This window comes from Wolffia australiana, chromosome 1 (assembly GCF_029677425.1).
Source record: "Wolffia australiana isolate 7733 chromosome 1, ASM2967742v1".
Classification (NCBI taxonomy): Eukaryota; Viridiplantae; Streptophyta; class Magnoliopsida; order Alismatales; family Araceae; genus Wolffia; species Wolffia australiana.
In genome coordinates, this window is record NC_135835.1 from 12,786,500 (window position 1) to 12,798,861 (window position 12,362).

Consider the following 12,362-nt stretch of genomic DNA (forward strand, 5'->3'; position numbering starts at 1 on the left):
TATCTTCTTCAACAGTCCCATGTGTGAGAAAAGGAAAAACAAAAAACACATACTTTCAAAGGATTACTAAAACAACTGCCCTCTTGGAATTTCTTGGTAGAGGCTATTGACTTAGTCAATTCAGAATTAGAATTGGCTGAGTGAGATGTCTTAGGACTGGACTGGGATTTCCGGATATTGGATAACGACATGGGAAATCCATTGCAACATTACTAATATTTGATATTGTTAACCATCCTGATATTGGCATCCATCTTTGTCCCAAGGGTTAAATGACTATTTCACTTATCGGTGTGGGATATCGGTTTTTCCAATATCTAACATATGAATAGAAATATATTTTGAATAATTGATAGTGTGAAACTAAGATTTTGCGAGATATATATAGCTTGCTAGAGTATTTATTAATTTTTTTAAAGATATATTTCACTTAGTATTGTGTGCTTAGTCTGTTCTAGTACAAAATGGACACCACTATATGGATTGCGAAGTCCAATATGTGCCCATCATACATAGAGTGGACATCATACATATCAGATATCAGATATTTCGACTTGCATACCAAATTTTGGTATAGATTTCAATATCCGACATCAGAAATCGGCTACGTTATCCAGTGCCGGCATCTACCACATCCCAAGGCCTACGATATCCCTCTCAATATATGGTTTTGGATTGATATTTTATATCTGTCGGATATCTGATACCTGGTATCTGAAACCAACACATTTGATCTGGATATTGGATATCAGACGGGAGAACACGAGAAATAGTACCGATATCCAATAGCATTATCTGTCCCAATATCAGCATCCATCTTCGTTTTAGGGATTGAACGACGAAATCGGATTTCAGTGTTGGATATTGGTTTTTTTTAATATCCAACATTATGAATTGAAATATAATTTAAATAATTGTGTAGTCTTACTGTCAAACACATAAATATGGTATTAAGCTATTGGACATACATTTCTTCTATGTTTGGATAATATCAGATGTTGAATTTCAAATGAGTGTAGATGGATATCAGATCCCCCATTTCTGAGATCCGGTTTAGCATCTGTCCTGATATCGCTCATCAACTGATGAGTAATTGTAGCTAGGGAATGCCACGTCCGGGACGTGATGGAATAGTTGACAAAACGTGATGGACGACGACGTGACAAAACATTTATCAAGTCACCGTCCCGTCATGCATCCCAGCATATGCAAAAAAAACTGTCACGTTCCGGTCACCGTCCCTCCATAGGGCGTCCCGTCACGTCCCCATCACGGTGACGGTGTCACCGTTACAGGTGACGTGAATAAAATCCTACTTGAACGGAGGGGTACATCTCCAATTATTTATAGGCAGCATCGGTTTGCGCTCACAAAAAAAAACAGGGAATTCTGTCCAAAATGCCAGGAAATTGTATTGGCCGCATCACATCGCGAAATCCCACCGTCGAAGAGATTAAAAATAATGATTTTTACATGTATTTTCTGTCCTTTTTAAATTTTAAAAAATTCCGCGACGACGGTCATTCGTGACGGACATTCCGTCACATCACGCATCCTGGGCACCCGTCACGACCACTTCGTCATCCGTCACTTCATCATCACGGACCCCTAACACCGTCACTGTCACCGTCACGTCAGCCATCACGTTTCCATCACGGTGACGCATGATGCGACGGATGACGCGTGCCGATCCCTAGAATTTGTGGCAACTGATATAATGATATTTGATCCTGTCATCTATTATAAGGCTATGCGAGGGTATGGATGTCTTTTCTCCGTATCTGTTTGCTTTTATATACTTTAATTGAATTAGTCCCGTCGTATCGGCGATGTAGATCGGGAGACGATCCCGATCTCAGAGCAGAGTGAATCGATTGGAACATGCCGTTGCCATCGCGGGTTGAAGCGATTGTGTCGTCGATCGTAATTGTTCATCCTCGAGAAATTCCGGCGCTGCTCCACTCCTCGCTATGTTTCTTCTTCGTGAGTTGATTTCTCGGAAAGTCGTTTTTTCGATGCGATTGCGGAATTTGAAAATTCAAGGGAGATGATCTTCGGCGATGATTTGCAGGTCTTAAGCGCGTACTTCGTCATCCTTCCTCTTCGGGACGAAGGGGCGATATCTTTGGGGCTTGGAAACTTGCCGAGTTTGTTCGTGGGGTCGTTGCTTCTCACGCTGATCGCTGCTCCTCTCACCACCACTATATTTTCTGTGCCAAACATCTCTAAAGGAAGAGTACGTCGAAATTTTGTTTCCGCATTTCAATACCTCCACGTTTGTCCGTAGTGATACGAGCGCTCGTCTAATTTCAGGCACTGGTGTTCATACACAGGTTCTTCAGCATTTCCCTTCTATTGTTCTTCGTATCATGGCATGCGTCCTCACGCGAAAGATCAGGGCCTTCTTCCGAGGTGAAGAGTTCAGATTACGTCTCTTTAGGTGCGTTTTTTCTAATACTCATCCTCTCGTGTGACCAGGTTTCAGCTTCTTATACTACTCCCTCTGAAGAGAATAGTAATTTAAGTGCTGTTGAGGACAAAATTAACCCATCTTCAGGATGGGGGAACCATGGGTTGCTCTATGTTTCTGTCAGAGTATTGCTTTTCTTATGGGTATAAAGGAGACCTAACTCATCTTATTCGAAATTATTTCATCTTCGGCCCTCACCTATTAAGTCATCTGATGCATGTTCATCTATTCTGAAGGTCGCCCTAATGAATCTTATAACCGTTTCATCAACTTGGGCACGTGTGATTGACATAATGGACAATGAGGTAGTCTGCTTTGAGGAATCGATCCGTTGCTTTCTTAGTGTTTTTTATTAGAAACAATAACATAATTTTCACTTTGCAGTCAGGTTCCAGATTATTTGGCTTTATCGGCGCTGGAGCAACGTTTGGACAATTATTTGGTTCGTTATTTGCCGCAGGGATGGCGTGGCTTGGCCCATGTATGCGTCTGATTTTTCTTGTTATCAGCTCATTATTTTACAGTCCTAAACTGTTCACAAATCTTCCTTTCCTCAGATTTGCTTTTGTTTTCTGCGCTTCTCATGGAGCTTGCCGCTCAGTCTGCAAAAGGCATTTATTTTGAAAATGGACAAGAATCTGAGGAACTATCTCTTATTAGGTCTGTTCTACGGTGATTTTCTTTTTAGTCTATCTTAGAGTTTTTTTCATTAAGTGATAAATTCTTCATAGTTCGTTAATAATTCTCTCCAATTCATCGTTTCTCAGTTGTGGAAACACCATAAACGGCTTGAAAATTTTCTTTTTAGCTCATGATTTGCTCTTTCTGAGAATCCCCAAATAAATGAAATAATATTTTAGGTGAAACCATGATTTTTCTGGTGAATATTTGATTGGGTCTATCAACGCCTGTGATTCTGCGATGTATCATCCTTTGAGGATTCTTTCAAAAAAGATGACAATCATCATTTGAGGATATCCCAAATGTAGGGTTCCACAATGTAAGGATGTGGAAAAGCAAACAAGGGAGGTAGAGAGATTCAATCCTTGCAGCGAGCCTCCATGAATCCCGTGGGAAAAGCTTTAGGTCTGTGTGAGAAAGCTTCAGAAGAAGAGCAGAAGGAGCCGAGAAACAAGACATATATTTCCCTCGGATGGGAGGCGCTACAGAAATTAGATCATTGGTCTTCCAACTTTACATGGGGTGTGCTTATAAACCCTCCCTACATTTTTTTTTGATAAAGTGTTGATCCACCTCCACGTGCTTATTTCTATCATGATGAACTGGATTCCGAGCAATCTCTATGGCTAATCTGTTGTTGCAGAATAGCTGGATGAGGGTTTTAAATGGTATCTTCAAATCTTCTTGGATGGATTTGCGCCATGGTGCTTCACATATGCCATGTGTCTGGACCCTCAACACTGGATAGCGAAACATGTTGTTTTTTTCTCTGCCAAGAGATCAGGTTCTCTCCCAATAAAGGACAATACCCTATAGAAGTATGTTTCAGAAAAAAACCCCTAGAGTAGATCCTTGAACTTTGATTTTCCCTGCAGAATCAGTGGCAGTATAAATTTCAAGATCTGTTTGCATATTTTTCTTTAAAATAATCCATATCATAGTGTTCCCTTCAAGTATCTGAGTATCCGGAGAACTGCCCTTTCATGCATCTCTCAAGAATTTTGCATGAATTGGCAGAACAGATCAACAGTGTATGAAATATCAGACTTGGTGTGTGTAATATAAATCAGTTTCCTATTAGGCGTTGATATCTGCTATAATCAGCCGGTGGGTCATCTTCCTCAACCCCTAGATTAATAACGGGGTCTTCTGGTATGGATGCAGGTTTGCACCGAATCATCCCCATGTTGTTCAAAAGACCCAAGGTAGATTTAGCTGTGTTAATACTATCTCTCCCTCTGAGCATGTCCCTTCTATGCCCAGAATCTATTTGAGTTTACCTAATCTCTTAAAATCCAAAACGCTTTACTAATTGATCATTCAGCCTTTCTATTTCTATTGGATCATCTCCTTTCAGAATCACGTCATCTACGAAAACTAGGAAAAAGAACCATTCTGGCTGACTTTTTTTTATAAACAAGGTATTGTCACAATTACTCTGTCAATAACCCTTATGGGTCACAGAATAATAGTCGAAAATTCACCTGAGCACTCTAGGGTCTAACTTCCTTGCAGCACTGTAGTGTACATAGCTTTGGCAGCCAAAGACTTTCAAGGGAAGTGGAGACTGCAACCGAATGCCAGATACATGTTGCTCAAGTTCCTCAACTGGACTTTTGTTCCCCAATACTCTCACAGGCTAAGTATTTAGTAGATGTGTGACAGTCAATAATGCATCTCCCCACAAGTAGGTAGGGACATGATTTTTGCTAAGGGGCACTATATTAACATCTAAGAGATTTTTTTGAAGAAAGTAACATCTAACAGCCCATTTTCCCTTTCAGCTACTCCAATTTGTTGAGGTGTATTTATCCATGAGATTTCTTGTACAGCTGCAGTTCATGATTTACATTATCTTTCACATTGTTTGAGGAAAACGTTGAATCCTCTTTTTAAACTGCAACTGGATCATCTATAAAAATTTGATAATAATCTGAGCAGTGTCTGATGTTTGAGGCATTAAATATAAACCATAGAATCCTAATACAATCTTCTCTGGAGGTAATAAACCATTAATTGCGTCATGTAGTCGGTCCTGGAGAGGGCCCGAAAATAATTATCAAATATTTTAAAATGACCTAGTTACAGTTTAATGAGCATGTGTGTGCTTAGCCAATTGGCTGTGGTCAAATACAAGATCCAAAGCACAAAAAATTACAGATTTTGGGAAATATTAGACATAAAAAAAGTCTGTAAAAAAAGATGTACAAGTCGTTTCTGAAGCAAAATTGCCTTGCTTGAGGTGCAAGTGGTACTCTGAAAGGCCTTCAGGACAAATCTAGGGGCATTCAGACCAGCCTGCTCCTCAAGGAAGTACAAGCCCTGGCGCTCTTCCAAGAGTCAAATCTTCTGCCTGGTCGTCTGAATCAAAAGATCACACCCATTTTTAGTGATAAGCAAAACATGGAACATGGAATTAGTGACCAGGTTGGCTGATAGACATGGGAAATGGAGGGTGCCTTGAAAAAATCCAATGTTCAGAATAGGAACTGTGCCGATGCAACTGATAGGAGTCAGATGGCTATTAGCAGCCAGTATTTTGTAGGTAGTTGAGAAAGAAGTGTTTGTGCAGGGTCATGTGATCTGTGTCTCTTGAATCAAGTATCCAAAGGTCACACAATTGTTGATGTTCATTCTGTACATTCTTAGAATTGAAACTCGTATAAACATAAGGAAATTTACCAAAAAAGTTGTAGGGTGCGATGGATGCAGCTGTCACCATCTGGTGCATCCGGTCAAGAACTTGTCACAGCCTCTTTTCTTCCTCAACAGAGGCAGCTGTGGACATCGTGGAGGTACTCAGGGTCTCCCCTATTGAGGAGCCTGATATGATCCTCAACCTATCTTGGGGTAGTCTTGTCATGTTAATCCACCAGGGCATTGTCATTTGGTGATTATGTATTTCCTTTAAACAGGGATGCACTCCCTTTAAGAGGGCAGCCAAAAAGAATTATGTAAGTCACTTGTCTTGTCTCTCCATGTCTAAGTCCCCTCTCTTCCTTTCTGATACCCACCTAAGTGATCACCCTATCTCACCACGTCTTCAGGCGGCTTGTCCCCAATTGATCTCTGCCTCTTTCATTTGACCTCTCCTCGGATCATTCGTGTTTCTCCTTTCTACCCCAGGAACCTCTCTTCCTTATCGTTTAGCCCCCTCCCCCGATAGGAGCCTACATCAAGTATCGTTTCAGAGCCCGTTCTTGAGTTATGGTACTGGCCAAAGCCTACAAATGTGGGGATCCCCAAGGAAGCTCATGTGTTTGACTCACAAATGCCTTCTTCTGATTCGATTTGGGTTTGCCATGGAGCTTCCAACAAGTATCTTTTGTATGGCGTTGTTTGCCACAGTGGCTACACCAGAGGTGTGCCTTAGATGAGTTTCGGAGGAGATCATCTGACTCCAGGAATTGGTGAGGCCACAATTGGGGGGGGGGGGGTTTCTTGCTGAATATTTTAATTCCAAAGGCAGTGGTTTCTCGGGTAGGATCCATGGTTACATGTTGCAGGTGACTCTTCTCTCTAATGCCGAGGCGTACAGCATCTAAGTGGAGCTTCGTTCCCTATTGGTGAATAAGGTCTTGAGTGTACCAAATAGTGTATTAAGGCTTGAAATAAATTTGTGAACTCGATTTTTTTAGACATAAGCTCATTCCTCTGAGTCTGGGTTTTAACTGTGTTAGATCATGAGCCCAAGAAGCAAGATGAAACAACTAACTAAGTGGGCCTAAGGCCATTGTAATCATATAAAAAAGACCAAGATAAATGCAGGAAAAGGGCAGGCCCAAATCCCATTAAGGGTCCACGTAAGGCCCACTAAGGGCCCAATAGTGGGCCCGATTAGGGTTTAATATTGGGTCCCTATGGGCCCAATATTAAACCCACTAAAGGTGGATATTGGGTCATTAAATGACCCAATAAATCCATCCTGTCCAACGGCTATAAATTTATAGCCGTTGGACAGGCCCTTCTAACAGCCATATTTTTAAAAAAAATATGGCCGTTAGAAGGGGTCTGGTCACCTCCCTAGTATGGTCACCTCCCTCCCTTTGATTCTTCATTGTAAAGCTATAAATAAGGGGTCTTTTTCTGATCTAAATAAGATCTTTTTTGGCCCCTAATTTGTGTGTAGTTTTTCCTCCCTCTCTCCATTATCTCACTCCCTCTCTACTTTCTCTCTCTTCTTCCTCTCTTTATCTCCTCCCCACTGATTTCTCAAACTGCTATGTGGTGATCCGGTTCATTCCAGATAATCACTAATGCGGATGCTTATTTAAGAACTCTCGTACTTCCTAGGACAAGAAAAATCAAGCACCGAACAAGGACAGCTATATAAGCTTTGTAATTGTGTTTGGAGTGTGTCTGGTGATTTTTTCCCCATTCGTTTTTAACATAGGGCGACTGTAAAGGGTTGCATTCTGCAGTAGGTTCGTCCGCCTGAATGAGCCATACCTTATGTAGAGCAATCAGCCTCAAGCCACACTTCGTAGAGAGGATTGGAGGATGCAGATAAGAAGTCAGATGTGAGAGCTTCCACAAACCTTGCAATGTCATCTTGACATATTCGGACCATTCAAGTATGTTGGGTTCCCTCAGCTTGAATACGTCAGGGACCTTCAGGAAATCGTAACATGACTTCACACACTCAGCTGATGAATGACTATGAACGTGGATAATTGTACTCTCATACTTTCATCCTGGACTTAATGCTGACCACCACAGCACTCTCCGACAATAAAGTTATGTCCAGATGGTGGACTCCCAGAATCTAGGTTTATGGCAAAAAATGAGCTCTCCCTGATGATTCCGCTGCGTTTCAACAATAGAAAGATTGGAGCGGGGTCATGGCTCTTTCTATGGCACCGGTGTGATAGGGGTGGAGTAGTACGAGATTCACTCGACCCGGACATGTTACAACTCTCCCAGAAAGACAGTTTAGGCTACGGAAGAAGTAGAATAGATTTGCATGAACAATCACACCTGGTTGACCCTTCTCTGATACCGAGGCTCCTTGACTCTCTTGAATAGAGCTTACCAGTCCTGCAGGGGAACCCTAACGGTGGAGGAGGGAGGAGGGAGGGGGAGAGAGAGCTAATGATAGTGGAGGTCTTCACCCTGCTGAATGCAGCAGGATGCCTCCTAGCCTGATGCAGCTCGGCAGATCCAGAAAACAACCGAGAACTTCATAAGCAAACCCAAACGTTTTTACAGGGTACTTATATTGACCCTCATCATAATGATAACCCCAGAATAAGGGCTATAGGCTGGCCCTATCCCAATGATCAGATGGGCCCAGACTGGTAGGCATGAGCGAGCTTCTTTTATTTTCTTGTAATGAAGCGTTTCTTGTAATAAAGCGTTCGTGCTTCTGATCTGTTTTGGAGAACTGTTGGTGGACTTTGTGGTGTTATTCTTTCTGCGTTTGCAAATCACGGTCAAGAAGCTCTTTGAAGAAAGATAAATTTTCAATTATCGCGTAAATATTCATGACTGAAGCCGATGTTAAGTTTGTTTATGGTTACCTAAGGAGACTCGTGCAGCTTTTTGCTCCAGTCGATGAAGGAAAAGTAAACTACAAACAGATATAAGGCAGGCTCGACAATGAAATTTGTCTGTCTAATCATCTGGGGCTTCAGACCTTTGTTCTGTGAAGTTTTTGTTCTGTATTTTCTACAAGAACGGTTTTACTTCTGTATGAATATGTTTTCACTCAGGCTATTTATCACCTGAATACATCACTTCCCTCTATGCATTTGGTCAATAAATATACCTTTGTATCCAAGGTCATTTATATTTCTTTCCTTGCCCTTTCAGAGATGAGACGTCTGCTGTACATGTTGAGGCCAATGAAATTGAAACTCCTAGATCTAAAGCTAGCTCCTCTAATTCGCAGGAGTCAATGGTCAAACCACACATGTGTGTTATACTTGAAGGCCTGTATCTCATAATGAAATCAGCGTACCTGAGATACGTGTCCACGTTCCTGGGGCTGAGTGCTGTGATATCATCCTTCTTTTATTTCCAGGTAATTGAGCGAATCCATCATAATCCATTGGCGCATGCACTTCTTTCTCACTCCGGTAGTTCCTGGACGTGTTTTTGCTAAGTAAAAGGTTTATTTTCTCTGGAAGAAAGTGACAATTATTGCATCGAGCACGGCAAGTTCGCTTGGAAGAAGGAAATTATTTGCAGAGATCAACAGTCTTATTGCGGTTTTCATACTTGTCGGTCAACTTACATTAACTGTATGTCTTTATTCTTTCCCTGGCAACTATTTTTTCATTAATTTTTTTTTATCTCTCGTTTTTAAAGTACTTTTCAATTCCAGGCTCGCATCCTCACCTTTGCTGGTGTAACCACCGCCATCTGCGCCGCCCCAGTTGTTGCCTTTTCAAATTTGATTGTCATCGCTATCTGGCCAACGTGGATAGCCGTTGCGGTATCTGAGATTCTTAGAAAGGTTGGCCAAACTCAAATCCAGCCATTGACACATTCAGGTGGAGTATGATTCGAAAGGCTCATTTTCTCTGCATCTCCGTATATTCTTCCAGGTAAACACGTATGTTGTCACAAGACCAGGGAGGGAACTCCTTTTTACTGTTGTTTCAGAGGAAGAGAAGTACAAAGCCAAGGTGAGCGTCTTAGACTGAACTCATGGCCTAGGAAAGTCTTAGTGACATGAACTGGCCCAGATTTGCATAGACGTGATCGTTCAGCGGCTTGGGGATGCAACGGCAGCAGGGATGTTTAAGCTACTTTTCGGCACTCTAAAGGAGAGCGTTTCCATGATATCCCTGGCCATCTTGCCGGTATTTCCCCTATCCCTTTGCCCGCCCATTTCAGCCCATTTTCAAACAGCGTAATGGGCTCAATCAAAAAAAAAATGTTTCTTGTGTATAGTTTTGCGTTATATGGTTTTGCATAGCCTTTCACCTGGGGCAACGACAGTCTCATCTTGCCAAGGTTCTCTCTGGTTCCATCACATGAACTGCGCGAGTGACTGACCAGAAGGTTTCTCGTCTCTCTCTCTAGCTCTTCCTCTATTTATTTCTCAAAGAATTAGTGATTCTCTGAAAATTGGGTTTTCAGAGGTCGTTCAATCCTTGACTTTATGCTTATGCCAGTGCGCAGGCTAGAACTGATGCGGGTAGAGTCCTCCAGAAGACAACTATTAAAGGGCGCCAGGGTGACTCCTCCAGGGGCCATCCTTAAACATACGGTTAGTGGCTTCTCTGATCGTTTATGGATTTGATGTTGCTTAAATTATTCTTCAAAGCAGTCTACCATAACTAGCCTCATATGCTTCTTGGACGAAACCCTCAAATTTGAGTTTCTTGAGGATACAATTAGTTTTAACTGTTGATATGAGAATTATGACGTTCCATTTAAAACGAGTAAACTAAGGTTTGCGAAACACCTATTAGTCGGGGCTGATGTTTTTAAAAACAATTTTTCCATGAGATTGACTGTCACTTGAAGTACACATACTTAAACAAATATTCTTGATTTGATCAACTTGTGTTAATTTTATTCGGTTTTATTAACTGAGCGAATACAAACGAGATTTGAGAAAATATAAAAGAAGCCTTTTATAATATCGACTGCATAAATTTGAATCCATAAGATGCAAAATACTGTCTAACGTGTATTCTTCGCAAATTCAAGATGACAAACTAGAGCACTTGGTATCAGGCGTTTCCCCTTTGAGGATAAGGGGAACTAAAGCAGTGATCTAGAGGATGAACAGTGAAATTGACACTACATCTTTTATTGACTCTCATGAGAGATTTGTATAAATCCCATAAATAGGTATAAAAACAGGCAGTTTTTAGGCATCAAAACCACTATGTAGCGTAATCTTAAGCTTGAGATCGTCTATTTGTTGGCCATTGCATGGTTTGCCTAATGTCGGCCCTTTAATGAATGTGTAGGGTTGAGAGCAGCAAATCCGGCTGTTAAACCATTGGTAATGTTTTGAAGCCTAACAATGTTTTAAATTGATCTCAATTATCATGGATTTGACTTTCACACTGTACATGAATGTACTCTTGCAATACTTGAGTACTTGGAGAGCATGAATGTCTTGACTTTGGTTGTGATTGGTTGGATATCCATTTACTCTTGTTTGAAGCAGAAACTTGATGATTGCATAAATAAGTGGAAAAAATATGTGAATATATTCAGTTTAAGAGATTTAAGTATATAAGAATTAATACACACGAATCGTGGGATACACAATGTTACAAGTACCTTTTAGGATTTAATTATCTCAATTAATTGGACGAAAATAGTCCAATATCGAGCAATATAAATGTGCTATTTTTAGGGATGGGAAATTCCTTGTTTGGCGTCGAACAAAGGCTGTACGACAACAAACAAACAGAGGGAGGGAATACAGGTTTGTTCGTGAACCGTTCACGAACACTATTTTGTCCTCTCTTGTACTTGCTTTCCTCTCTTGTTCATGCTGATTGCTTAACAAGGGCATTGGAAATGTATAGGGCTAACAAGGGGTTGAACCTCGGAGTATGTGGTTTGAATACTGAACTATGTTGCCTTAGAGAGGAGGAAAATATTAGAAGACAAAAAATGTAGTGTAGCAAAGATGGAGAAGTGAAGAAAGGTTGGATTTAAATACAGTGTTGATGAGAGAATATCAAGGATGGAAGAGAAATAGGAATAGAAGAGCAAAATATCTAGAGATGAATTAGACAATGTTTGCGTTATTTTGTTGGTGTGAGGAAGATTAGGAGGTGCTTCTGGATTATCTGCTCTCACTAGGCTCGGCTCAGTATCTTTTAACAAAACATAAATTTTCCCCTCAATTTTTTTTCTGTATAATTTACTATTACTCCTATTTCATAGAAACCAGTTCATTTTATGGAGAGGATTTTAGAGTGTGATTTTCTTATCTGTTCACTGTGAACTTCAAGAAAATATTAAGTTCATCCTGTTCAAAATCATATTCTTCTATCCCTTAACAAAATTTCGTCAATGCCACTTGAAATCAGGAAGTTCTATACAAAAATTCAAGATCAACTTGTAGAAAGTATTTTTAGAATTATTTAAGACTTAATTCTAAAATTTAATTTAATTTCCATAAATAAATCAATGATTTCTATAGAAGCATTAAATTTAGTGAATATTATTATTTGAAATCAAAATTCTCCTAAATTCTAGAAAGTTTGAACTAGGCCGTCACCCTTCTTCCGTC

At 40.6% G+C, this 12,362-nt stretch overlaps 1 protein-coding gene across 5 annotated transcripts; it reads left to right on the plus strand.

Moving 5' to 3' along the window:
• The first annotated feature begins 1,808 nt into the window (after positions 1-1,808).
• Positions 1,809-11,256, plus strand: LOC144707259 (TLC ATP/ADP transporter). 5 transcript variants are annotated; one of them, XR_013582435.1, is made up of 15 exons: positions 1,810-1,983; positions 2,072-2,236; positions 2,314-2,412; positions 2,479-2,613; positions 2,707-2,775; positions 2,855-2,951; positions 3,028-3,130; positions 8,963-9,173; positions 9,262-9,393; positions 9,477-9,608; positions 9,700-9,780; positions 9,841-9,957; positions 10,049-10,159; positions 10,273-10,367; positions 11,080-11,256. XR_013582435.1 is itself a non-coding variant. In XM_078580414.1 (14 exons), exons 1-13 carry the CDS (start codon positions 1,882-1,884, stop codon positions 10,133-10,135), a joined length of 1,530 nt encoding a protein of 509 aa, XP_078436540.1. In that variant the 5' UTR covers positions 1,810-1,881; the 3' UTR covers positions 10,136-10,159; positions 10,273-10,519. The 5 variants fall into 5 exon arrangements, 3 of the variants coding, with proteins under 3 accessions (XP_078436540.1, XP_078436541.1, XP_078436542.1); XM_078580414.1 differs by lacking the exon at positions 11,080-11,256 and having other exon boundaries at positions 10,273-10,519; XM_078580415.1 differs by lacking the exon at positions 11,080-11,256 and having other exon boundaries at positions 1,811-1,983; positions 9,280-9,393; positions 10,273-10,519.
• Positions 11,257-12,362: the final 1,106 nt, after the last annotated feature.

Excerpts from the sequence above, each read along its gene's own strand:
- LOC144707259 (XM_078580414.1), top strand. The coding sequence starts at position 1,882 with ATGCCGTTGCCATCGCGGGTTGAAGCGATTGTGTCGTCGATCGTAATT. Across the intron at positions 2,776-2,854 it reads TTGACATAATGGACAATGAG|TCAGGTTCCAGATTATTTGG; the intron begins GTAGTCTGCTTT and ends TTCACTTTGCAG. Across the intron at positions 2,952-3,027 it reads GATGGCGTGGCTTGGCCCAT|ATTTGCTTTTGTTTTCTGCG; the intron begins GTATGCGTCTGA and ends TCCTTTCCTCAG.